Source organism: Pongo pygmaeus, chromosome 7, assembly GCF_028885625.2.
Source record: "Pongo pygmaeus isolate AG05252 chromosome 7, NHGRI_mPonPyg2-v2.0_pri, whole genome shotgun sequence".
Taxonomy (NCBI): domain Eukaryota; kingdom Metazoa; phylum Chordata; class Mammalia; order Primates; family Hominidae; genus Pongo; species Pongo pygmaeus.
Window position 1 is genome coordinate 116,278,845 of NC_072380.2, and position 25,377 is coordinate 116,304,221.

The following is a 25,377-nucleotide window of genomic DNA, read 5'->3' on the forward strand; positions in this document are numbered from 1 at the left end:
TATCAATTTGTTGTTCCAGACTGCTGCATTATAATGTGGTAGACAGAATAATGGCCTCCAAAAATGTCCACACCCTGATCCCTGGAACCCCTGGATGTTACCTTACCTGGCAAAGGGACTTTGCAGACATGATTAAGGTTATGGACCTTGAGATAGGGAGATTAATTTAGATTGTCTATGTGGGCCCAATCTAATCACACAAAACCTTAAGGTAGAAAACTTTTTTTTTTTTTTTCTTTTTGGCTGCGTCAATGAGATGAGATAGAAGAAGGAGGAGAGATTCAAAGCAGGAAAAGGACGAAAATGCCTATTGTTGAGTTTGAGGATGGGGGAAGGGGACCATGAGTCAAAGAATTTGCCAGCCTCTGGAAGCTGGAAATCTCCCTCAATTTATAGCCAGCAAGAAAATGGGGACCTTGGTCTTACAACCACAGAGACATGAATTCTGCCAATAGTTTGAATGAGCAAAAAATAGATTCCCCTCAGAACCTCCGAAAAGAAACTCAGCTGGCATCTTAATTTCAGTCCAATGAGACTTCTACCAGACTTTTTGACCAACATAAGTGTAAGACAACAAACTTGTGTTTTGAACCATTAAATTGGTGGTAATTTTCTTTACCTCAACAATAGAAAATTAATAGATACTCCCTTGTGTGAATATACTATATTTTATTTGACATCCCATTAGTGATGGACAATCTAGGTTATGTCAAAACTCGTTACTATAAACAGTGAGTCAGTGAACATCCTTGTACATGTCTCCTTATGGACCTATGCAAGACTTTGTAGTCTGTCTATGTAGGTGTATAATTAATGTGGCATAGGGTGTGTATACTTTATTTCACTAGTTTTGTTCTCAAAAATGCCTCTGTCCATACTTCTACTTGTAGTGCTTAAGGATTTGTGATTTCCCATATCATTACTAGTATTTGATATTACTAAGCTTTTCATGTGTTTGCAGTCTGGTGGATATGAGGGGGTATTTTTGTTTTAATTTGCAGTTTCCTCATTACATTGAAGCTGAGGATCCCCTCACATATATATTAGCTACTTAGATTGCCATTACCATGAAGTATTTATTTATCTGTCAATTTGAAAAAATTAGCTCCACATCATTTTTGTCTGTTGTTTTTTTTAGCAGGCATTTAATGTTGATGTAGTTAAATTCATTACTTCTTAAAATTTATAGTTTGTGCTCTTTTAATCGTGATTAAAAAGTCAGTCATCATTCAGAATCCCTAGAAATACTCTTTTACACTTTTACTACCAGCTTTACAGTTTTTACCTTTCTCATGTATATTTTAAATTAATTCAGAGTTCACTTGTGGACATGATGAAGTATGAATCCCAAGTTTTATTTTCCCATATGGTGAGCTACTGTTCCCAGCAGAAGCTATTAGACAAACCATTCTCACATCACTGGTTTTTGCACTTATATATAATGTTTATAATGCACTTATATGTAATTGGGCCACTTTTTAGCTCTCTGTTCTGTCTTATTGGTCTGTTTTTTACCCTGTGATAGTACCACACTGTGATTTTTCTTTTAGGTTCTTTGGCATTTTTTACATAGATGGTTGCATCACTTATAATGAAAAAAGCCTTATTTTTTCTTTTCAAGTCGTAAGCCTTTTATTTCATTTTCTCATCCTATTTTACTGGCTAGTGCCTCCACTAAAATGTTAGATAGAAGTGGTGAGAGTAACATCTTTGCCTTCTTTCCAGTCCTAGGATGAATGCTTTGAGTCTTTCACAATCAAATGTGATGTTAGCTATAGGTTTTCCATAGATGTCCTTTATTAGACTGAGAAAAATGTCTTCTGTTACTAATTTGCTGAGAATTCTTTCATGAATGGCTATGAAATTTTGTCATTTGCTTTTTTAATGCTTCTATTGAAATGATCACATGGTTTTTCCTCTTTCGTCTCTTTATATGGTGAATTACACTGATGGTTTTCAAATGCTGCATCAACCTTGCATTTCCGGGATACTCCTCTTGGTCATGATGGTATTATTCTATTTATGTATTGCTGGATTGGATTTACTAATACTTTGTTTGAAATTTTTTAAGTTTATGTTCGTGAGGGAGAGTTGTATGTAGTTTCCTTTCCTTGTAACATCATTGGTTTAATCAGGGAATGCTGACCTCGTAAGTTAGGAAATGATCTTCTATCTTCAATTTTCTAGAATAGTTTTTGTAGAGGTGTTATTTCTTTAAATGTTTGATAGAATTTGCCTCTACCGCCATTTGGGCCTAGAGTTCTCTTGTAGCTCTGTCTTTATTTTTATTTATTTATTTATTCTATTTTTTTCTATTTTTGAGATGAAGTCTTTCTCTGTCGCCTAGGCTGGAGTGCAGTGGCATGATCTCCGCTCACTGCAACCTCTGCCTTTGGCAATTCTCCTGCGTCAGCCTCCAGAGTAGCTGGGACTACAGGTGCACACCACTACGCTCGGCTAATTTTTTTTCGTATTTTAATAGAGACGGGGTTTCACCGTGTTGCCCAGGCTGGTCGTGAACTCCTGAGCTCAGGCAATCCTCCTGCCTCCACCTCCCAAAGTGCTGGGATTACAGGCGTGGGCCACAGCACCCAGCCAGCAATGTCTTTAAAAACTATGAATTCAGTTTTCTCAGTGATTATACAGCCATTCAGGTTACTTATTTATCCTTGAGCATATGAATATTTTTACAGTCTAGTAAATATATAGCCATGGTAGCTTTATTTATTCTAGCGTTGTCTAAATAATCATTTAAAAAGTATTCTTTCTCTTCCTTTTAAAATATTAGAGGCAGAATAGACATTTTCATACTCTTTTTCAATGTAACCTTTTTCATGTTCCATACTAATCTGTATATCTTACACCTATATTTAATTCCAATTTCAACTCACCTTTATATCTGCCAGTACTATTGGGATAATTTTAGTGATCATTTCTCGTTGTCTCAGGCTGGACTTAGTGACTTTTTACTTTTCATCTGAGATATTCAATCATTGTCATTCACCTTTACCTTGCAGAAGTTTTGCCTTTTAGTCTGCTATCCACTTGTTTTGTCCTTCTTATTTAAAGTCTAGTGAAGCTGTTATCCATTTCCTGTAGGGCATGACTTCACTAGATTGTCCACTTTTGAAGCACTTGCTTTTCAATCATACTTTAACTATTTTAAGCCAATATCCAATGTCATAATCAGTGACATTTAATTGACCAAGACACTACTTATTACTTTGTATTTCTTGACAATATCTGTAAATTCATTTTTAACAAGCTTTCTTTCAGCATCATATATTCATTTGTAAAATATATTTTGGTATTGATAATTGTATCAAGGAAAATGCTTTAGTAGTAAAATTACAATAAAAGAAAAGCTAGTAAGGCATTAAAATGAGGGTATTTGTTAGCCAATGGTGGCGGTTTTATTAGCCAGCAGCACTCTTTTTTAAGCTGTTGTGAAGAGAATTTTCATACCAAAATGACCATTTTTGAGACTCTTTAATTTATTCCAACACTAATGTGTGTCTTAGATTACCCAAGTCTCTCATGCATTAACAACATAAAATTTAATAAATTGTAAGGCGTTCTTAACTGATATTTGCGTATATGCTCATATAATCCTTTTTCACAGATATTTTACAGATATATTGGCAGTAGAAGTATATATGTGAGTGTGCATAGTGGGCTGTGGGAGGACATTGCCTCTAGTTGGGCTTTTGTGGCAATATTAATGCTATATGCTGACTTCTCACCCACCTTTCACCTTCCCCTTTGGCTCTCCCAATACACACCAGTGAAGTAATTCTGATATTGGTCAAGGATATAATGGATAAGGACTACAAAATTTGGCAGCCACACTAAGGTGAGGCAAGGGTAGGGGCTGGTGAATGTAGAAGTGTTTATTTAGATCTTTTTGTAAAGCAAATAAAACAGTAATAAAGAAAACTGGTTTGAAATAAATTTCTTCTTTTATTTGCCTCACTGGATATTTTTCCCTCTTAGAGCCAATGTGCTAAGACAGGCCTGGGATGAACCAGTTAGGAAGTACCCTTTGGAGGGTCAAAGGGGAAGAAGAGTGAGATTAAGGAGCTAGCCACTAAATTGATCTTGTTTATTACTGAAGTTTAAGGAGCAGAAATAGTCTTTTCAAGGGTCATACAAGGTCTAGCCACCTCAGGGGGGAGTTGGAGTCAACACTTTTAATAAAGATGAAGATACATTTTCCTATTGCATATTTTTAATTTTCCAAGGATTCAGGCATTTAAATTGGTCAATTCATAATAACATGAATTCAGCATCATGGTGGTTTTTTACTTTGAGATTTTTTACTCATTTACATTGAAGCATCTGTACTTATATTCTCTGCCTTCCTGCTTGTTACTATAGATAAGCAGTCCCTGCTCTAACTGTGCGTGGAACCTACCCTATTTTATCTACTAAGGACGTAGCTCATGGAATTCTCTGAAATACAGTATGAGATTGGGTGAGGAATAAAGTTTTATAAAAATAATTATTGTAGTTCAAATGTTTATGCTAAATGATATGGAATAACTGAATAACCTGAATAATTTTCATAATTTAAAATGTCTTTTATATTGGGGATTTGACTTCTACTTATTCTGTTTAAAACTAGTGTTATGTGTCAAATGTAAGAGGTAACTTAGATTAAAGTGGTGGTTCTCAAACTTTTTGGTCTTGGGGCCTCTTTACAATCTTTAAAATGCTTGAAGACTTCAAAGAGTTTTTGTTTATGTGGATTATATTTATTGATATTTACCATATTAGAAATAACTGATAAAAAATTTTGAAATATGCATTTATTAATTAATTTAAAAATAACAGTAAACCCACCATATGACAACTAACTGTATGCAGTAGACAGAATTCTAAGTTATGTACAATGAGACTTACCCTTCCCTTGGGTATGTATAAAACCTGTGACTTGCTTCTAGCTAGTAGAGTATGGCAAAGATGTTGGGATAGTCAGTTATATAGTTATATCACATTGTATGAGATTATGTCTTCAATTGGAGCAAGAGATTCTTCTGCTGGTTTAGAAGTAAATAAACTGCCATGTTGTAAAAGGGCTGTGAGAGAGCCATGTGTCAGGGATCTGTGTGGGGTCTCTAGGGGCTGAGTAGTACATCTCTGACAGCAAGCGAGAAAGTGAGGACCTAAATCTTTGAGCCACAAGGAACTGAGGCATGCCAACAATCACATGAGCTTGCAAAAGGATCCTGAGCTCAGAAATAAATGTGGTCCAGTGAACATCTTGATAACAGCCTTCTCAGGCCCTGAGTCAGAGGGTCATTTAAATAGTACTTGGACTCCTGACCTATGGAAACTGTAAGATAATAAATATACATCATTTTAAGCTATTAAAAATATGGTTATTTGTTTTGCAGCAATGGAAAACTAGTACAGCATATTTCAAAAAAAGTAAAGTAAAGAAAAATTTAGTGAGAAAAGTGACATTATTTTACATTTTTGGGAAATTCCATTATTGTCTAACTTAGTGGAAGACAGCTTCTGTATTCAATATATCGAGATATCACACATACTTTAGCCTCTGGAAAACTCTACTGTACACCCAAGAGAGAATGAGAATCAAAAAGGCAAATAACATTTTAGTATTATGCATATAGGTTTGACCCTGCAGATCCTCTGAAAGGGATTTGGGGATTCTACTGAGGGCACTGGATTACACTTTTAAGAACTGCTAGATTTTGGAATAAATTTTCAGTAGTCTCCTTCTCTAGCATCAACAGAGTATTGGATTGTATGTGGACAAGATTATATAAGGTAATGTAACATATATGGAACACTCAGCTTCCTTGACTGCTTTTCACTTGATTTCTGCTTTTGTCCTTGAGTTTGTCTATGTGGTTTATTTTCTCTGCTCCTCCTGGTAAGAAAATGCAGTAGATCCTTACTGACTCTCATTTCTAGGAGGAATAGATAGGAATATGTTTAATATGTTGTGAGTTGAGACAGAGTTTTTCTAAATCATCCTGGCATATTTTGACTGTAGTATTTACCTGCAAAGGTGCTGTAGCCATTGAGAGATTTGATTTAAAACCCAAGAGGAGTTTTTAAACTGTAGTTTTTCACTTATAAGAAGTTTATAGAAATTGTCTTTTTTTTTTCTTTGGGAGTCTTACTCTGTCACCCAGGCTGGAGTGCAGAGGTACAGTCATAGATCCCTGCAACCTCTAGCCCCTGAGATCAAGCAATCTTCCTACCTCAGCCTCCTAAGTAGCTAGGACTACAAGTGAATGCCACCACACCCAGCTAATTTTTTATTTTTGTTAAGATGGGGTCTGACTACATTGCCCAGACTAGTCTCGAACTCCTGGCCTCAAGCAATCTTCCTGCCTTGGCCTCCTAAAGCGCTGGCATTACAGGATGAACCACCACACCCAGCCTCATTTTAAAAAAAAGTGTGTGTATCTATTTTTATGTATGTGTTTTCTTCTGTATGTGTAATATTTAATAATGGTACTAATTGTTATTTCTCTTGAGTGTTTTTGTTTAATTTTGTGTGACCTTTTTTATCCCTAGGAATCCTGAAGAGTGAATTAGTCCCATGCATCTCAAGATAGCTCAATATATGATAAATTTGCTATTGTCATAAGATTTGGGATGCAGCTTAGTGTTACTAACATTAATATGTTGTGTAGATTTCTTCTTTAGTAAGCTGCAGCTACTCTTGTTTTTTTAAATAACTAAGTCAGCAAAAATAAATAGTACAGAGAATCAAAATTGTTGTTACATATAATCAACTATTTTTATTTCTGTGATACATACCTGAGAGTTTCTAACATCTATTATTTGACACAGTTGGAAATTTTAAGGTATGATTTGGAACTCTTTGTTTGGAAATAAGGTCTTTCAAGGTTGGTTTGAAGGTTATTAGTAGAACAGTTCTCACTTTGCTTACCTAATTACACAGTGCTTGAGCTGGAAAATTAAACTTTATTTTGACTTCCCCCATCCCTACTAATGCAATCTCTCTTCCACTTTTTCTTTTCATTTCTTCTTTTATTATATTTCCACCTGAACTTTTTTGTCTATTTCTTAGAGTTAGTTTTCACCTTATTTTTCCTCATTGATATTTTTAAATTCCTGTTGAGTTTTCTGTATATTTAATCTCTTTAATCACTTGAGTTTTCCTTTCCTCTGCCTCAGACTTAATCAATTGTGATAAAGCAGGATTAATAAATTTTGTTACATCTCTCAGAAATATTTATAATATTTTTCATATAACCAAGATAGCAAGACTACAGTGTGTGGGGAGTCAAAATTGTTGCGATGTAAAATAAGTTTATTTCTGTGATATATATCTGAAACTCACTTACATGAAAAATTTAACATAAAGTTTTGAGATATAACTGAAAACCCCCGTCTGGAAAGTGGTAAGACAACAGATTCTCTTCTATTTGACTTCGTCTAATAAGAATTAGAGTCATGAGGGTGGAAGGATTATGAGGATTTGATTTGTGCCCTTGCAATATTTCTTTTTTCTGCCTAAACATGTTTGAATCTATGCTTTATTGTTTTATTCTCTCAGAAAACATAAGGCTTAAGAGTTATGTTTATCTTCAAGGCTGAAGGCCTTGTTCTTTTTATCTGTATTTTTACATCACCTTTGGATTTTAAATTCCAAGGACCCTTAGAAACTATAACACTAACTTACATTTTAAATGAGAGTTCCATAAGAAGTTGCTGAATGACAGGTACAGTAGTACCATGCAAGGAGCACTGGACTATAAGTCAGAAGATCAAACTTTGTCACCAGCCATTTGGTCCAAAAAGCCTTGGATGAAACAATGCATCACATCTCTTTTCTGTAGAAGGAGGAGGTTTAGATTCTATTTTAAATGTGATAAGATATTATTGTAGGGTTTAAACATGGAAGGAGCATGATATTATTTTGTGTGTGTGTGTGTGTGTGGACAATCTTTGGTGGAGAATGGTTTGTAGAGGACAAGATTAATGCACCGAGAAGCTAGAAGATTATTGAAGTCATCCATTAGAGAGATGTTGGTAGATTGAACCAGAATTATAGTAGTGAGATGGAAAATGTTCATGGATTTGTGTTCCATTTTGAAGATAGAGTTGATAGAACCTACTGATAGATTTGATTTGTGTGGTGGAGTGTGAAAGCAAAAGAGATATCAAGGATAATTCCTAGATAAATCATGGTGTTGTTTTAAGACAGAAAAAAAAATGGGAGGAACAGGTTTGGGTGAGGAAATCAGGAATTCTGTTTGGCCATGTTATGTTTGAGATGCCCTTTTGACTTCCGTTTGGGGATTCCAAATTGACAGATGGTTAAATGAATCTGGAGTTTTAGGGGAAGATAAGGGCAAAGATATACAGAAGACATTTAAAGCCATGCGACCTAAGTCACTGGGAAGGGGGAGCTGTAAATAAAAAGAGCAGAGAGGGTTCACACCATAGCCAAAACAGGGCCTTGGACATTCCACACATTTAAAGATCTAAGAGAGGAATGAGAACCAACAAAAGACACTATGAAAAAATTGACACTGTGAAAGAAAATCAGAAGAATGTGTCTCAGGAATGAAGAGTAAAAGTGGTTTAAATGTCATGGATAGCATTAGTGTCAAATGATACAGAGTCATGGTAAGAAAAGAACAGAGAATTGTCTGTTTAGTTTGATAACATGCAAGTAATTGGTGAGAACAATCTCAATAGAACATTAGCACTAGAAAATTGATTAGTGTGGATTTAAAAGAGGATGTGAAATGAAAACATGGCCATAGCAACTAAAGACAACTTCTTCAAGAAATTTTGCTGTGAAGAGGAGCAGAAAAATGGGGTAGTACCTGGAAGGGAATGTGAGGTCAAGGGAAATTCTGTTAAGACAGGAAATAATATAGTAATAAAATCACTGATAACTTGATTCACATTTAAAATTAATATTATTTGTTTATCATTACAAATATCATTGGAACCAAGGGAGTTCTAAAATAGACTAACGAGTAAATAAACTAGGTATTTTATGGAGGAGCTGGTAATAAAAAGGGTAAGATAGACGGAAAATTGATAGAATAGATCTTGTTTATATTTTCCTTTCTTTTCTATTTTCACATTTGGCGCTTAAACACCTTTACTTTTAAGTAGCTAGGATCTCTGATTAATCCTGATCTCTGTCCATATCTACAGGTCAGACAAATTATATTTTTTAAGTTGATAAGATTAGATTGAAATACATTTAGATTTGCATGAGTTTATTTGCATCAGATATTCTGTTTTGGCTGAAAAAAGACTAAAAATTTTATTTGCTTACCTTTCACCAAAGGAAGAAAGGAGGATGATGGAAGAGGCTAAGAAGATGTCTATTCCCAGACCACATTTCATAGGCTAGATCTGGTTTTTATGGATTGAGTGATTTCAGGCCAAAAGAGCTATTTTCCCGAGAGTTGTTTTGAAGCACAGGAAAACAAGCAGCAATTCTTCAGTTTCCAAATGGCAGAATATATAACGCAGAGTTGATCATAATATTTTTCTTAAAATACTGTCTTTTATTGTCTTTTGGGCTACCACACTCTCTCTTGACTTTCCTCTTACCTCTGTGGCTGCTCCTCTTCTGTTTCCTTCACTGGCTTCTCCTTCTTTAACTGATGAGTTAATGTGGAACTTAGCTCCTTGATGCTTTGTCATAAACCTCTTATTTGCCTTTTTTTCCTTTAAAATTTTATCTCCGGGTGATCTCATCTACTTGCTTGGTTGAAATCATTACTAACACGCTGATGCTTCCTAAAGTGATACCTTCAGTTGAGAACTCTCTTCTGAACTGCAGTGACATATTTAATTGCTTACTTCTCTGTCTTGTTAGCTGTCTTGTATGCACCTCACATTCAACAATCCATCATCTTCCCCTTTCTTCTCCCTCAACCTGCTTCTCATTTAGCATTCTCTGTCTCAGCAAACTTTTAGACTATCTACTTGGTACTTAAGAGATAAATCTAAGAGTTACTTTTTACTCCTATCTTGACCGTGACCAATCAACGACTAAGTCCTGTTGATTCGACTTCTACCTTTTAAATCTATTCTTTTTTCTGTATCTTATTATCATCACTTTAATCCAGGCCAACTAAAATCTTGCCTGGACATTACATTAGCTTTCTAAATGATCTCTCTGCATCCACATATAGTGAGATAATATTTTGGTGTATTTATGGTTATATATCCTCCTATGTGTTTCTTGTGAACTCCTGAATCTTCTCCATTCTGACTGCTAGGACTTGATATATCTGTTGATTCAAAAAGCATTGCTACAGCAAAACACGTAATTATTCATGGATTTGATTAAAAATCAGAATCTCAACAGTTTTCCATGCTCTGTAGGATGTGGCTACTGTCTCTTCTCCAGCTATTTCATTTCTCCCTGAATTGGCCTCTTGTGGTTCTTTGATTATGCCATAATCAGTGTCATCTCTTGATCTTTGTACGTCTTTGTATATGAGTATTCCATATCTGGAATACTCCTTTGTCCCACTTTTGGCTTGGCCAATGCTTATCATTCCGTGTTTCTCATCTTGAATCTATTTTTTTTTTTTTTTAGGAAAACTTCCTCTGAACTTCTGAACTCCAAGACTATTTCAAGGTAACCTATTATTACAAGTTTTCTTAGCATTTCTAATCTGAATTCTCAATAACGCATATAATTTCTTAGTCTCTGTCTTCCCTGCTATATTACAGATAAAAACCCCTGTAAGGGCTTGATGGTGTCCTCCCTACTTCCTTTTTCCTTTTCTTTTTCTCTTCTTCCCTCCTCCCTCCACTCCTTTTTCTTTCTTTCCTGTGAGCTCTTTAGTACTTAGAAAAGTACCTATGATACTTTAGTCAGTATTTAAATACTTGTTGAGTGAATGAGTGAATTTTGAACAGTGATTTATTCTCCCAATACCTGCATAAAGCACAGTACCTTGAATTGCTGTAACCTTGAGATTCGCCACCTTTGGCTGAGGACTGGAATTCAGACTGAGGGCACCAACAAGTGGGGAGGCTTCATCCTCAAGTGGCTTTATAATCAGCATATATTACTGATGAGAGGATATGAGTAGACTTAGAGGACTGTGGAGGCATATTTGAAATGCCTGGGTACTTGCACATTTATGGGAGGTCATTTAGCAGGAAGCTGACGTCCTACTAAACACAGGTAGGGTAAAAAATCCAGGGAAATTTGAGATATTAGTCTTGATGTAATCCCTTTTGTAACTAAAGCACGACGAAGCAGAAGGCATTTGGGATTCAGCATAAAATTTTGAAGGAACTTTGTAAGTCAGATAATCTTAGCTTCTGCATAATTCAGTCTTCTTTACACAAATCCCTTATGTCCTCTTCTTGAATACATTTAAGGGCAGCAAGGTAGAACCTAACAGCAGTTGCTTGAACCTTTGTCACAGGACTAATTCTAACTAGTTCACTCTTCGGTTGCTCTCCAAAGACTTCTGCCTATATGGGAATAGAAAAAAATGTTCCCATTAGAATCACCATTAATATTGCCTCTAAGCTGAGCCTCCTTAGAAGCAATTGTATTAGTTTTAGTGGCCTCCTGGGCTATGCTGACAAGGAAGGGGGGCAGGGAAAGATAAAAAAGAAAGAAAGGAGAAGGTAGGCAGTGGAAGAGAGTCAGCCAAGTACCTTCCAACTCACTGTTTCCCATTTACACTCAATCAGTGGCAATCAGCTAGTCAGTACTTGCAGCATATTTAATTGAATGTATTATATAGCTGGCAATGACAATATATTCTAGTTTATGTGAAGTGTTCTGTCATATGCAAGTTCTAGTGAAAACAAAGTACTTTAAACTTTATTGTTATACCTTTATGTAGATATTTTTTCTTCAGTATTGAACCTAATGATGTCTTTTAAAAATTTTTTATTGTAAATATTTAAGGTCTACAACATGATGTTTTGATATACATATAGATACTAAAAAGGTTACTTTACTCAAGCAAATTAACATATCCTAATGTTCTTAAAGCTTCTAAGGCACTTTTTTCTGACAGCCAATGTCAAAGTGAAACAAATATTTGTATTTATAGAATAGGTAGCCTTTGGGAGAAAAGATCCCTCACCGCCTTTTTTCATAGTGTAATGAGTAGAGAGAGGAATTATATGAAAGAAAAGAATTATGAATGGGCACTCTTGGAGGCCAATATTATTCCATAATATTTCATTTGTTCACATATTTTGCTGAAACACATTTATGGTTGTGCAAATGACTATTATTTCTAATATCTTATATAATAGCAATGTGCAGTCAATATTTGTTTCTCGAGGAATCTAGGTGCACTTGGAAGTTACTAGATGGAAGAGGTGACTTGTAGAGGCAGTTTGCAAGTTTAGGTGTGAGTCCTTGAAGTCCCAGGGCTATAAACATACTTTATATTGTGGCTCTTGGTGAATGTAACTATTGGAGATGGAGTTGAAGCTTATTCATGTTGATATAGCTCCCTGAAATTATAATGTTGCTTTCAGTGGTTCTCTTTTTAGTTACCAAGGAAATATATACTTGGAACAAGCAGTCCTAACTCTAGAAGGATTTTCCAATTTTTTTTTTCAGGGATCTTGGTCCTCTTTCTTTTAATTGGTAGAATCTTCAGGTGTCACTCTGGACATTCTCATTGTGGAGCTTAAATCTAGGTTTGGTACTCTATAACTAACTCTTGTATTCAGCAGGAAAGATATTTCTGCTGTTGCCAGCTTTTATTTTTATTTAATTAAGTTAATTAATTTATTTTTGAGTTGGAGTCTCACTCTGTCACCCAGGCTGAAGGGCAGTGGCACGATCTTGGCTCACTGCAACCTCTGCCTCCTGGGTTCAAGTGATTCTCCTGCCTCAGCCTCCCAAGTAGCTGGGATTGCAGGCACCCGCCACTACACCTGGCTAATTTTTTGCATTTTTTATAGAGACAGGGTTTCACCATGTTGGCCACGCTGGTCTCGAACTCCTGGCCTCAGGTGATCCACCCACCTCAGCCTCCCAGAGTGCTAGGATTACAGGCGTGGGCCACCACACCCAGCTGTTGCCAGGTTTTGGGTGTGGGAACTGCTCTTGCAAAACCTGCTTTTGCACTGGATTATTAAAGCAACCTAGTAATACTTTTGAGAATAATGCCACTCAAACCAAAGCGCAGTAGGATTAGCCCTTACACTTCTGGGTTAGAAAGAAGAGTGAGAGAGATCGCAATTATGGTGTGGCTTCACACATTTGTGGTGGCTTCCACTATGCTTTCCCTTTCTTTTTTGAATTAGATGCCAGAATCTGTTGTGTTATTAGTCTGTTCTGCAGCAATGGTCAGAATTATGGATAGATACAGGGTTCAGTCCCTAAGAAATGCTATAAAATGTTTTTGTACATCAGAAAACAACATGTTTTTTTTCAGCTGGCCATCAACAAATTTTTAAAACTTGTGAAAACTGATGTAACAATTTTGAACTGGTTTCTGATTTTTATTTCAAATTTTGTGAGTAGAAATAGACTAGTCATCTTTAGATTTGTAGTGTGGTTATTTAGCTCCAGGCTGTTCTTCCTTTCTTCCATTCCTGAATGTACTGTATGGTTCATCCTAAGATGAAGCATAGGTCAAATTATTACCTTATTACCTTTTTTTTTTTTTTTTTTTTTTTTTTTTTTGAGACAGAGTTTCACCCTTGTCCCCCAGGCTTCAGTGCAATGGCACAATCTTGGCTCACTGTGCAATCCCTGCACACTGTGCGATCTTGGTATATACCTCCGCCTCTCGGGTTAAGCATTTCTCCTGCCTCAGCCTCCCAAGTAGCTGGGATTACAGGCGCATACCACTACACCTGGCTAATTTTTGTATTTTTAGTAGAGGCGAGGTTTCATCATGTTGGCCAGGCTGGTCTCAAACTCCTGACCTCAGGTGATCCGCCTGCCTTGGCCTCCCAAAGTGTTGTGATAACAGGCATTAGCCACCATGCCCGGCCCATTTATGAATGCCTTCTTCTTCCTCCTCTTGTTAGGAATTCCATCATCTGCCTTCTATTTTTTTGCTTATATGTTATCCCTGAGGTGAATTGTTCTGTGATCCATGCCTCAGGGAAATACAGAATACTTTACAACAGAGTAATTTAATGTGCAAAATATATGAAGATACTATTTTCAAAATGTTTGTTCTCTGGACTATCTTTCTTATAACCCTTAGATTTTTATCAGTCGGATGCTTCAAGTAGTCAGTAGAACAAGAATAATGCAATGGAAGAGAGAATGCAGTTGTTTCAATTATATAGATGGGACTACAGATATAAATTTTAAGAAAAGGAAAAATTCCTTTAGCATTTCAGGGATTTTTGTTATGGATTATACATATTGTGTATCTTATGATTTTAATGTGATTCATTAGCTTTGTTTAGTTATATGTTTATTTTCATGTATGGAATATTTTAATAGAAATGCTTTGGTACTCTTAAAAATGAAAACTAAACCCAGCCTGTAAAATCTAAGTATGTCATGAATTATCATGGCTTATCAGGTTAGAGGCTTGTGTTGTTATTAATTCAGAAGAGCATAACTTTCCAATTTTGATTCTTTCATTTAATTTTTGAGTTTGTGTTAATTTTCTTAAGACATTTAGCTTAGCCACTAGGCATTTGTAAACCAAGGTTCTTAAATAATTTTAAGAATTTACACTTCTTTTTTTCCTTATTTATTTATTTGTTTATTTATTTATTATACTTTAAGTTCTAGGGTACATGTGCACAACGTGCAGGTTTGTTACACATGTATACATGTGCAATGTTGGTGTGCTGCACCCATTAACTCGTCATTTACATTAGGTATATCTCCTAATGCTATCCCTCCCGCCTCCCCCCACCCCACGACAGGCCCCAGTGTGTGATGTTCCCCACCCTGTGTCCAAGTGTTCTCATTGTTCAATTCCTACCTATGAGTGAGAACATGCAGTGTTTGGTTTTCTGTCTTTGCGATAGTTTGCTGAGAATGATGGTTTCCAGCTTCATCCATGTCCCTACAAAGGACATGAACTCATCCTTTTTTATGGCTGCATAGTATTCCATGGTGTATATGTGACACATTTTCTTAATCCAGTCTATCATTGATGGACATTTGGGTTGGTTCCAGGTCTTTGCTATTGTGAGTAGTGCTGCAATAAACATATGTGCGCGTGTGTCTTTATAGCAGCATGATTTATAATCCTTTGGGTATATACCCAGTAATGGAATGAAAAAAGAAACATGCACTTGTATGTTCGTTGCAGCACTACTAACAATAGTAAACACATTGCATCAATCTAAATGCCCATCAATGGTAGACTGCATAAAAAAATGTGGTAAACATACGCCATGGAATACTGTGCGCCATAAAAAAGAACAAGATTATGTTTTTTTGCAGGGACATGGATGGAGCTAGAGGTCATTATTCATAGCAAACTGATACAGGAACAGAAAACCAAATACTATATGTTCTCACTTATAAATGGGAGCTACATGATGAGAACACATGGACACATAGAGGGGAACAACAGACACTGTGGCCAATTTGAGGGTGGAGGGTAGGAGGAGGGAGAGGTACAGCAATAATAACTAATAAGTACTATGCGTAATATCTGGATGATGAAATAATCTGTACAACAAACCTCCATGACACAAATTTACCTATGTAACATACCTGCACATGTACCCCTAAACTTAAAATAAAAGTTAAAAAAACTAAAAAAAAAAAAAAACTTAAAAAAAAAAAGAATTTACACTTCAAATACTTTTGAGGATGATGTAAAGAAGTTAGTGCTGAGTTTTGGTTGCTCTTGTCATTTGGATGTTTTGTAGTACTAATTAAACAATTTTAGTTATTACAGAATTTTAGGAACTTACTGTTTAAGAAGGAGAAGTCAGGCACAGTGGCCCACACCTGTAATCCTAGCACTTTGGGAGGCTGTGGAGGGAGGATTGATTGAGGCCAGGAGTTCAAGACTAGCCTGGGAAACATAGTGAGACCCGCCCCCCATCTCTACAAGAAAATCAAAAATTATTCAGGCATGATGGTGCACACCTATAGTCCTAGCTACATGGGAGGCTGAAGCGAGAGGATCAGTTGAAGCCAGGAGTTCGGAGTTACACCCAGGTGACAGAGCAAGATTTTGTCTCAAAATATCTATATCTATATCTATATCTGTATCTATATCTATACTGACATAGAAGGGGAGAAACCATTGCTAATGATATAGCTAATCACATGAAAGCTAATAATCTACTATTTTATTTACTTGAGCATTGCTAAAGAAAAGTTCATGGGCCAACATTATACTTAATATGTGATGGTTAAGGATTGTGTTATAATTTTAGGGTTCTCCACTGTTTGTAAATTAAATTTTGAGCTTTACTTGTGGCTAGTATATCAAAAAGTATAAATGAAAAAATTTGTCATGTTCTCACCCAGAGATAATCAATATTATCATTTTGGTTTATATTGTTCCAGTGTGCTCTCAGATTTTGAACATTTAAAAACCTGAGATATACTACTAAATATTTCTCAAAATGTTGTACCAATGTACACTCCTACCAATAAACATGGTATGAGACTGTGCGTTTTTTGATCCTCTGGTCAATATTTTGCCAATTTAATAGGCAAAATACATTATCTTATTATTTTTATTTGCATTCTTTTGATTACTTTTAGATTGAACTTATTCAAGTGTTGATTAGTTTTTTAGATATCTTCTGTCATGAAATTGCCTTTGCTTCCAAAAGTTCCTTAACACTTCTTCTGTTAGAACTCTTATTATCACTGTCATTTCCAGTGAGACTCTAAAGATTCTAATAGAACATACATAGAGAAACCAATTGCCATCATCTATACCATTTGTAAGAGTTAATGTCTCTCTGCTGGACTCAGTGTAAATATGGAGCTGATCTTGCTTGGAAGTTCTTTTGAGTTTATCTAATTTTTCTGGAAAAGGATAATCATAAGCCCTACATCCTATCAGCACTAACAGATAGAAGGATAGAGACTTGGACAAAGAAAATATAAATATTTGTCAAATAAATAAGCATGATAAATAAAAGATACCTGAACATAATTGTTAGAATTCAGGTACCAGTAATTTGATTTCTTAAATAGTTCATAGTGAGTTTACTTTCAAACACTGTATACTTTATAATTTATAAAATGCATTGGTACACATGAGATTTTAATACAGTAATTTCCCTATGAGGTGATATAGCTTATTTTACATTTGGTAAAACCATAGTTCAGATACATAAAGTAAATATGCTGAGGTAATATAGCTAGTTTGGGTTGGAGTCAGTACTTAAAACCAGGCTGCCTGATGCCAAATACCATGTTCTTTCTGTTCTGACAGAAGTCTCCAATATTTATGTTACATGTGAACCTGCACTATATTGAAAATTTAAAACAAACGTTATCTATAAACATTCTTTATAATATTCAGGATATCCATAACAAATTACAGAGTCCATTCAAAGAACAATGTTTTTGATTGCAAATATTAGTTACTCTTGTATTTATGACCCTTATAAGATGATGTGGCAGGCTAAAAATAAACAAGCAAAAAAAAAAAAAAAACCCTGTAGAAACTGAGAACCAGATGAAGTCTTGTGGCAGTTTCCTATCCTGTCTATGTATGTGATTGAAAAACAATTAACTTTTTGATAACATGTAGGCATCCATTTATTCAACAAATGTTTAATGAACTGCCTACCCTGTACTAGGCATTATGCTAGATGAATGAGACAAGAATGCAGGACTTAACCTCATGGAATTGAGGGTGAAAGATATTAAACATTTTTTCAAGTAAATATATAGTCACATATATCAAATGCTGTGAAGAATAAGCACAGGGTATAATGAGAATGCATAATAGGGGACCTAATTTAGGTCAGATAAAGTCTTTCTAAAGGAGGGAGATTTGAGACCTTAAGGATGAGTAGGGGCAGGTGAAAGGGTGGTAATGGGGAGGGAAGGCGGAAGAAATCTTTTCTGGGATACTGAGGGAACTAGAAGAAAGCTGCTCACTAGTATGGGTGTAGTATAGTGAGAGCTGGAAAAATAAGTCTCTGAGGAAGGCAGTTGATATATCGTTGACTCTTTCAAATGAGTCATTTTTAAGTCTCATTCTAGTGTTTCCATTACTTAGACCACTTTGATGCTTTTTCTATAACTTGGTCTTCATATCCAATTTTGAAATATAAAAGAAACCTTTTTAACAGCAAATGTTGTTTTGCAGTATAATCACCTTCTTACTTAGTAGACTTGTTTCTAAAGGGCTTCTGATTATGTATAAAAATTAAATCTATTTAAAAGGAGAAAATTTACATTTTTTTCCCATCACAGATAGTATGAGCTGTGAAATTGACTTGAAAATAAGAAATTTAACAATGTTTGTTTACACTTGTAGAAATTGACCTTTCATAGGTGTGAAAAATCAACTCATAATCAGAGGCTTAAAAATTAAAGCACATCAGGTTGCTTCTGCTTGAGGTAAATGGAAGAAACCCATTTAAAGTTACTTGTGAGTTAAAACATTTGAGATATTTGCTCTAACTAAAATACCCTTGATTAGGCCACTGGCAGGTAGTTTTCCTATTCATCTGTTGAAATTGGCCATTTTACAATAGGTATGCATTTGTGTGTGTGTGTGCATGTGCACATGTGTGCACATATGTAAAAAAATAGAATCACAGGGAAGGAACATAGAAAATGGAGTCCAAAGCAAAGACAAAAGCAAAAAGAAAATCAAAATATTTTTTCTATCTTTTATAAATTGTGTGATGTTTAATTCAATACAGCTTCAGGCCAGGCGCAGTGGCTCATGCCTGTAATCCCAGCACTTTGGGAGGCAAGACTGGGTGGATCACTTGTGGTCAGGAGTTTGAGACCAGCCTGGCCAATATGGTGAAACCCTGTCTCCACTAAAAATACAAAATTAGCTGGGCGTGGTGGCACACTCCTGTAATTCCAGCTATTCAGGAGGCTGAGGCAGAATTGCTTGAACCCAAGAGACAGACGTTGCAGTGAGCACCACTGCACTTCAGCCTGGGTGACAATGAGTGAGACTCTGTCTCCAAAAAATTAATTAATTAATTAATTTAAAAATAAATAAATAAATAAAGCATCAGTTTCTTTTCATCCCTAAAATGATGGTGGCATTAGCACATACAATGTTTTCTGGATATTAAAAAATAAATTTAGAAGTGCTTTATAAACTAAAAATACTTTATGATTTTTAAGTATGTATGTGTGTTTGACAAATAGATTGGTGTGTACCTATAAAAATCTGAAATAATAAATAATAGTGAAATAATAAAATAAAATAATAAACTGAAATAAAATGGGGGCACTCTTAGTTGAGAAAACCCATAATTGAACATCTTATTTTAAAAAATGGTTGTTTAAAAATTTATATTATTACATGTTTAATTTGTGTTATTCTTTTGTGACATGATTATGCCAAAAAAGAATTCATAGCTTTTAAAAACTTAATGTATTTAAATGTCTATTTACTGATTGTGTATGGAAAGGGATAAAAGGGCAAAGAGTTGAGGTAAAAAGGGCAGAAAGGGCTGGATCTATTAAAGAAATGTCAAAGGTTAGGAGCTATTAAAAGTCAATAAAAATACTAAGCATCTCTGTAAGTGAGTTAATATTTAAAATTTGGCATACACACTAGTTTTAGAGATCTGTTATGAAAAGATGGATGTACTGGGGTATAGAATAACCTAAACGTTTATCAGAAACAGAATTATTCACTGAGAATAGATGATGATGGGGTGGCTTTCCAAGACCATAGGAGCCTTCAGGAAACATTTTCTTCTACAAAATGCTATGACCACCATTATTGAAATATATTAGTAATAATTGATAAAGTGTCTCTGGCCTTGACTGTAGGGTTTTTCCCCCACCTGGATTTGGAGGGAAGTTTTAATTTAATGTGTGGTGTTTAGGTGAATTTTAATTGAAAAGCTATAATTTTTTTCTAAAATTATGTGAATAACCATGTAGTCACTATGTATATAGCCTTTAGAAAGGACCAGATTCAACATTATCCACTTTTCTTTAAAAATAAATAAATGGAGAAATTTTAAAATAAGAAATTAAAACACCTAAGTACATGTTTTCCAAATGTACTTCTCTTAGAAATATGGCATTTTAAATGTAGATGATAAATGCTCTATTGTTGATCATATTTTTATTGCTTCATGACATCAAAAGAAGAATATACCACTTATTTTTAGAGTGTTCTGGTCCTTTGCAGCAGCTTGCACATTGAAGAGATATACTCTGTTGCTGGAGTTGTTTTTCAGGAAAAGAGAAAAGGGTTGGGGAAATGCATAATTTCTCTTACTCTTACCCAGTAGTAGCATTGAGAAGATACCTTGTCCCCATTTTTATTACTTCTGATATTTTATTGCTGGCAGCCAGATGTGCTAAAACTCCTGATGACAGCATCTATTCATTGCATGTTTTTAATAGGCTTAGAGAAATATGAGTAGAGTACATGAAAGCAGCTCAGCTTCACACTTCAGCTGGGAATGCCCAAAAAGCTTACTGCTGTTTAGAATTCTTGCTACAGTCAGGAGAAAGCCGAAAGCTGCACGGGTACTGAATCTTCTACGACTGAATTAGAAGAATAATGACTGTACAATTAACTATCAACCTCTGTTCATTTAAGCACAGTTTTTACAGAGCTCAGGAGAAATATGGAACTTGATTGGCGTGTTTTTATTTGATGGTGTCAGCAAATAGATGATTTTAAAGACAGGTGGTAGGGAAAAATAAGAGAAGGGGAAAAAAAAGAAAGAAAATGCAATTTGAGACATTGCGCCAGGTCTGCAATTCTGTTTTATCTCATTTTCATGGGGTTTTTTCATCCCCACCAAATATCTTACAAAATGAGCTTTTTGGACAAACACTGAACAATGCAAGGTGAGTAGAGCTAAACTATATTTTCTTTTAATATTGTTATTTTCAGAATAATCTTATATGCAAGTAAAAATTGTTTTGTATTGAAGTGCTAGTATTATAAAGGTGTTATCTTTTTACTGTAAATATAAAATTTTATATAGCATTCTTAATTTGATTTTAAGAAGGAAAATAAGCTTACTTCAAAGCAGAAAAAACATCTTAAATTTAACTAGCTTGACCTCTGAAACGTAATACAGATATCAGGCTGTTTCATTATTTTGTTTTCTAAATACATAAAATGACTTAAAAATGCCCCATAGATGTTTTCTTTGTGATCATAGCAGTGATTACATTGCACATATAAGGATGGGGCTATATAATCATATGTGATTTGTTTGATAATGTGAATTAGCAATCGTGCATGCTCCTGTAAAACATGTGGAAGATGTTTTCTAGGTTTAAGACATTTCTCTATGCTGGGTAGCTCAATAATCACTTTTAAACAAGATATATTGTGGAACTGAGAATAATGCTTTGCATTAGGTCAGCTAATTTGGCAGGATTCTTTGTTATAAATTCCTATTGCTTTTTCAACCTGATCATTTTTCTGTGGTGAAGGCTGTTAAATTATGAACATATCTCTCAGATGGTTTCTCTGGCTTACACTAAAAGATATTCTATTAAAGAATGCTTTTGGAATGCAGTTTTATTATCCAGTTCTTTCCTCATTTAAGTTGTTTGGCTTTTGAGAATTTCTCATGTTACATGCTTAGTAAAAAAAAGACCCCATTTAACTAAATGTATGTGGAGAAGACTGAGAAAGAAATTCTGTGAACATGGCAATGCACTGAAACCTTCTGGAAACCGATGGGGAACTAATAGTGCATAAAATATTGAATGGTTTTACTCGTCTCTTCTTTTTAGTATCTCTGAACAATGTGAGGCATCCTATTTTGGAGATTAAAAAAATACCGGTTAAACAATATGTATCTTAATTTAGCAAATGAAAAGAAGGCTTTTAAAATTTGTTGGCATTTAAAATGTTTACTGATGATAAATATATTTATAACCTTTACTTTGAATATGGGATAACATATCTATTTCTTATAAAATTTCACTTTCTTTCCTCAATCCAGTTCTGTTCAATAAACTAATTGGATTTTGTTTATATTTTATCTTGAGACAAATTAAAAACATAAAACAGTATATGAAATGTTAGGATATTCTAAATTGGATATCTGTATTTTAAGATGCTGTTTTCCTTTTTTAAAGTAATACATCACTTTAGTGTCTATAATTTATCATAAAAATATGTATTTTATGTTATATTTAAATTAAAAAGCAAGTATGGCTTTCTAAAAATTTCCATGACCTGAAGCTACCAGAGTTTTAGGATTTGTACTCATCCTTTATAAACCTTTTCCTTGTTTTAGTTCCATCTTTTTTTTAATGCCAAGAATTTGTGTGTAAATGTATTAATATTAGGGTTTAGGTATAGAAATTATGCTATTAACAGCATAGTAAGTAATTGGTTTTAAACTAAGTATTAGTTTAAAAATCTGAAAATAACTATTTTTTGAGGGAATTGTGTGCATCCCTATCACTGTGTACTTGCTTTGGCTTCAAGTTTCTTTTATTGTTGGCATGCCTATAATTTCAGTAAGAGCCTTTAAAGCTCTCATTAAAATCTGGACTTTTATCCTGCTGCCCTTAAACATTAGATTATGAAGTTTTTAATGCTTCTATACAACCAGTATGGTTTAACTTATATTGATTATTATCTACAACTATCCCAAACTACTAATTAATCGATAAAGAATTTATCTTGGTTTAGGGGAAAAAATCTCGGCCTTTATATGTTCTTATTAGTCTTTAAAAATCATTTGACCTTATATCACAAATACATCTATGCATCTTCATAAATGTCCCATCAGCTACTTGATTTACTTTTAAGATCAATTAAAAAGTTCTGCAGATAGTTATTGTTTTAGAAGTATGATGAGTGAAAAAATAAGTATATGAATTTTATGCTTCCACATATTTTAATTTTTTGGTTATTTTTTGTGTTCACTTTAGATGCAAGGGTCTTTTAAACCTTTTATTCTGCTTATATTCTTTTAAACAATATAAGTGCCTGTGCATCCTGCATAGGTATTAACATTTTAGTTAACACTAAAGTGGAAAGTAAAGATATAGACTAAAAAATTATTCTTGAAGAAAAAAATCATGGCAGAAGAATGGCCTGAATATGTCATCAAAAGATCTCATATGCAAGAATTTAAATTTTTTTTCTGAATAATGGACCTTTCAGTTAGACATCTATGATCTTCTTAAGCATCAATTTAAACATCAATTATATAACTATCACCTCTGGAAAGAACAGTTTTGGTTGTTAGTACATGAATAGTAATCATTTAATTGTTTGGACTAGTTGACATGGAATATTCAGTATTTGTATTGTGACATTAACAATGATCTTTAAATTGATAGAAAAAAAGCCATCAATTTGGACAATTAGATATTTTATTCTGAATTGCTTTCTAGTAGGGATTACTAGAATATGCATCATTTGTAGACATTGTATTATTAAAAGGGGGCCCTTTCAAGTAGTTTTTAAACTAAGACTTTTGTTTGGTAGCTAATCTTATCCCCAAATCTGCAACTCAACTTTCATTAGGATTTTAGATGGTGAGGCAGTTGACTTCTATGACATATTAGCAATAAAACATTAAAGGATGAAAATCTTCCATAACAACTGCTCCAGAAACATTTCCAAGTTCAACTTGTCAAAGGAGGAAAGATTTTTAAACCAACCAATAATACTGTACGTGTCATAAGTCCCCAACTGGAGATTAATATAGATTCTTAAGTGAATTAATTAACTAATGATTAAATGAAATTTATCTATGAGTAATAATTATTAAACTATTTTAGACTAACTTTTTGTTGGAAACCATATAGCACAAACCTTATTTTCATACTAAAAGTGTTTAGCTTATTCTCTTATTGTATGGTTCCTGAGTACCATTTTAGGGCATGAAGCAGGATTCTCTGTTCTTTTACAGCTAAAATGAAACAACTGGACGTCTAGCAAAAAGAAAACATGTGTCTGCATCCTGCATAAAATCACTTGACTCACTTGATAGGTTTTGATGAAATGCCACTTTAGTTTAATTTTTTATTATCAAGTTTTCTCATTGTAAACTCTCTCTCAAATGAAATTATTTAATCAGGACACAAAGATAATTGCTTTTGTCATTAGTAAAAAAGTCAAGTACTGAGTTCAGTATGAAATCTAATTTTTGTGAGCTTGTCTTTGGAAGCAAACATAAATATTGAGATGCTAGAAGATATATTTTTTAGCATTGTTTACTGCTTTATCAATTGCTTTGGGCAATATTCAAATAAACATGCTAATGATGGCTATCTTTTGTGATAAAATTGATCCTCTAAGTTTTTCCATTTGCTAATTTTTAGCCATCTTTTTTATACAATGAATAGATCTGTATTTTCCTCTAGATGTAATTATTTTTTTGCCACTGAATGTGTGACAGTGAATTTGCTGTGCCTTCTGGCCACACAGGGGCATAATAAAACTGGAATTTATTTAGAGTAGATATTAAAAACAGTCTTTCTCTCCGTATACGTACAATGAGATATGCAGACTTTCATATTTAAAAGTAAGAAAAGAGAAAATGTTAGTAGACAGAAGAATATTTGGATTTGTTTTTTTTTTCAATTACAAGTAAGATAACCATACGATCCAGTTTGTCTGGAGTACTCCCAGTTTATGCCTGCAGTCATCCAGTGATTATTATTAGTACTATTCTCTCTAAAAAGTGTTGTGATTTGAAAGTAAATTACGGGGCTACTCTAATTATAAAAGTGAAATGTAAAGCTTAAATTCACTTAGTTTAAGTGGATTCTTTTCCATTGAAACATTGCCACTGTTCTAAAACATTAATATTTTAAGTAAAATCTTACTTGCTAAATAAATGTTTATTTAGTATTATTTTTGATCAGAAGTTCTTAGTTTTTCCTGTAGCATTTATTATTGCTTTGGTTTATAATCAAACTAGTAATTTGTGTTCAGGAATTTTGGCACAGATAATGATTCTTCATCATGGTATGTTAATGACTACTTTGACATTGAAAGAACAGCATGCTTACTTTTCATAGTTCTCAGGGTGCAATCTACACAGTGTGCATTGTTTGGACTTGGTATGATTCCAGCACAATTGATTTTTCATATTGCATGAAAAGTCTGTGTTATGAGGTATAAAGCATCCAGTCATCTAATATACACATTTTATGTACATATAGATATACTTTATTGAACATGCATAGTTGTTATTATAAAATATTTTTATAACTATAACATTATTCATTATAGGCATAAAAGCTTATAACACAATTAATTATCTATTTAGATTTCTAATCAAAATGGC

General features: G+C 34.1%; 1 protein-coding gene across 25 annotated transcripts in view; it reads left to right on the forward strand.

Moving 5' to 3' along the window:
* The window catches only part of RIMS2 (regulating synaptic membrane exocytosis 2), a 775,539-nt gene that overhangs the window by 306,076 nt on the left and 444,086 nt on the right, over positions 1 to 25,377 (forward strand). For 5 of the 25 annotated variants that reach the window (XM_054499580.2, XM_054499595.2, XM_054499596.2 and 2 more), the window contains exon 1: positions 20,486 to 20,950. The exons of 12 other annotated variants lie outside the window; for them this stretch is intronic. In XM_054499580.2, the coding sequence (XP_054355555.1) occupies positions 20,829 to 20,950 (122 nt within the window). In that variant the 5' untranslated portion in view covers positions 20,486 to 20,828. Of the gene's footprint in view, positions 1 to 10,582; positions 10,625 to 20,484; positions 20,951 to 25,377 lie in introns of those variants that run through there. 8 more of the 25 variants (XM_054499558.2, XM_054499559.2, XM_054499562.2 and 5 more) reach the window with 3 other exon arrangements.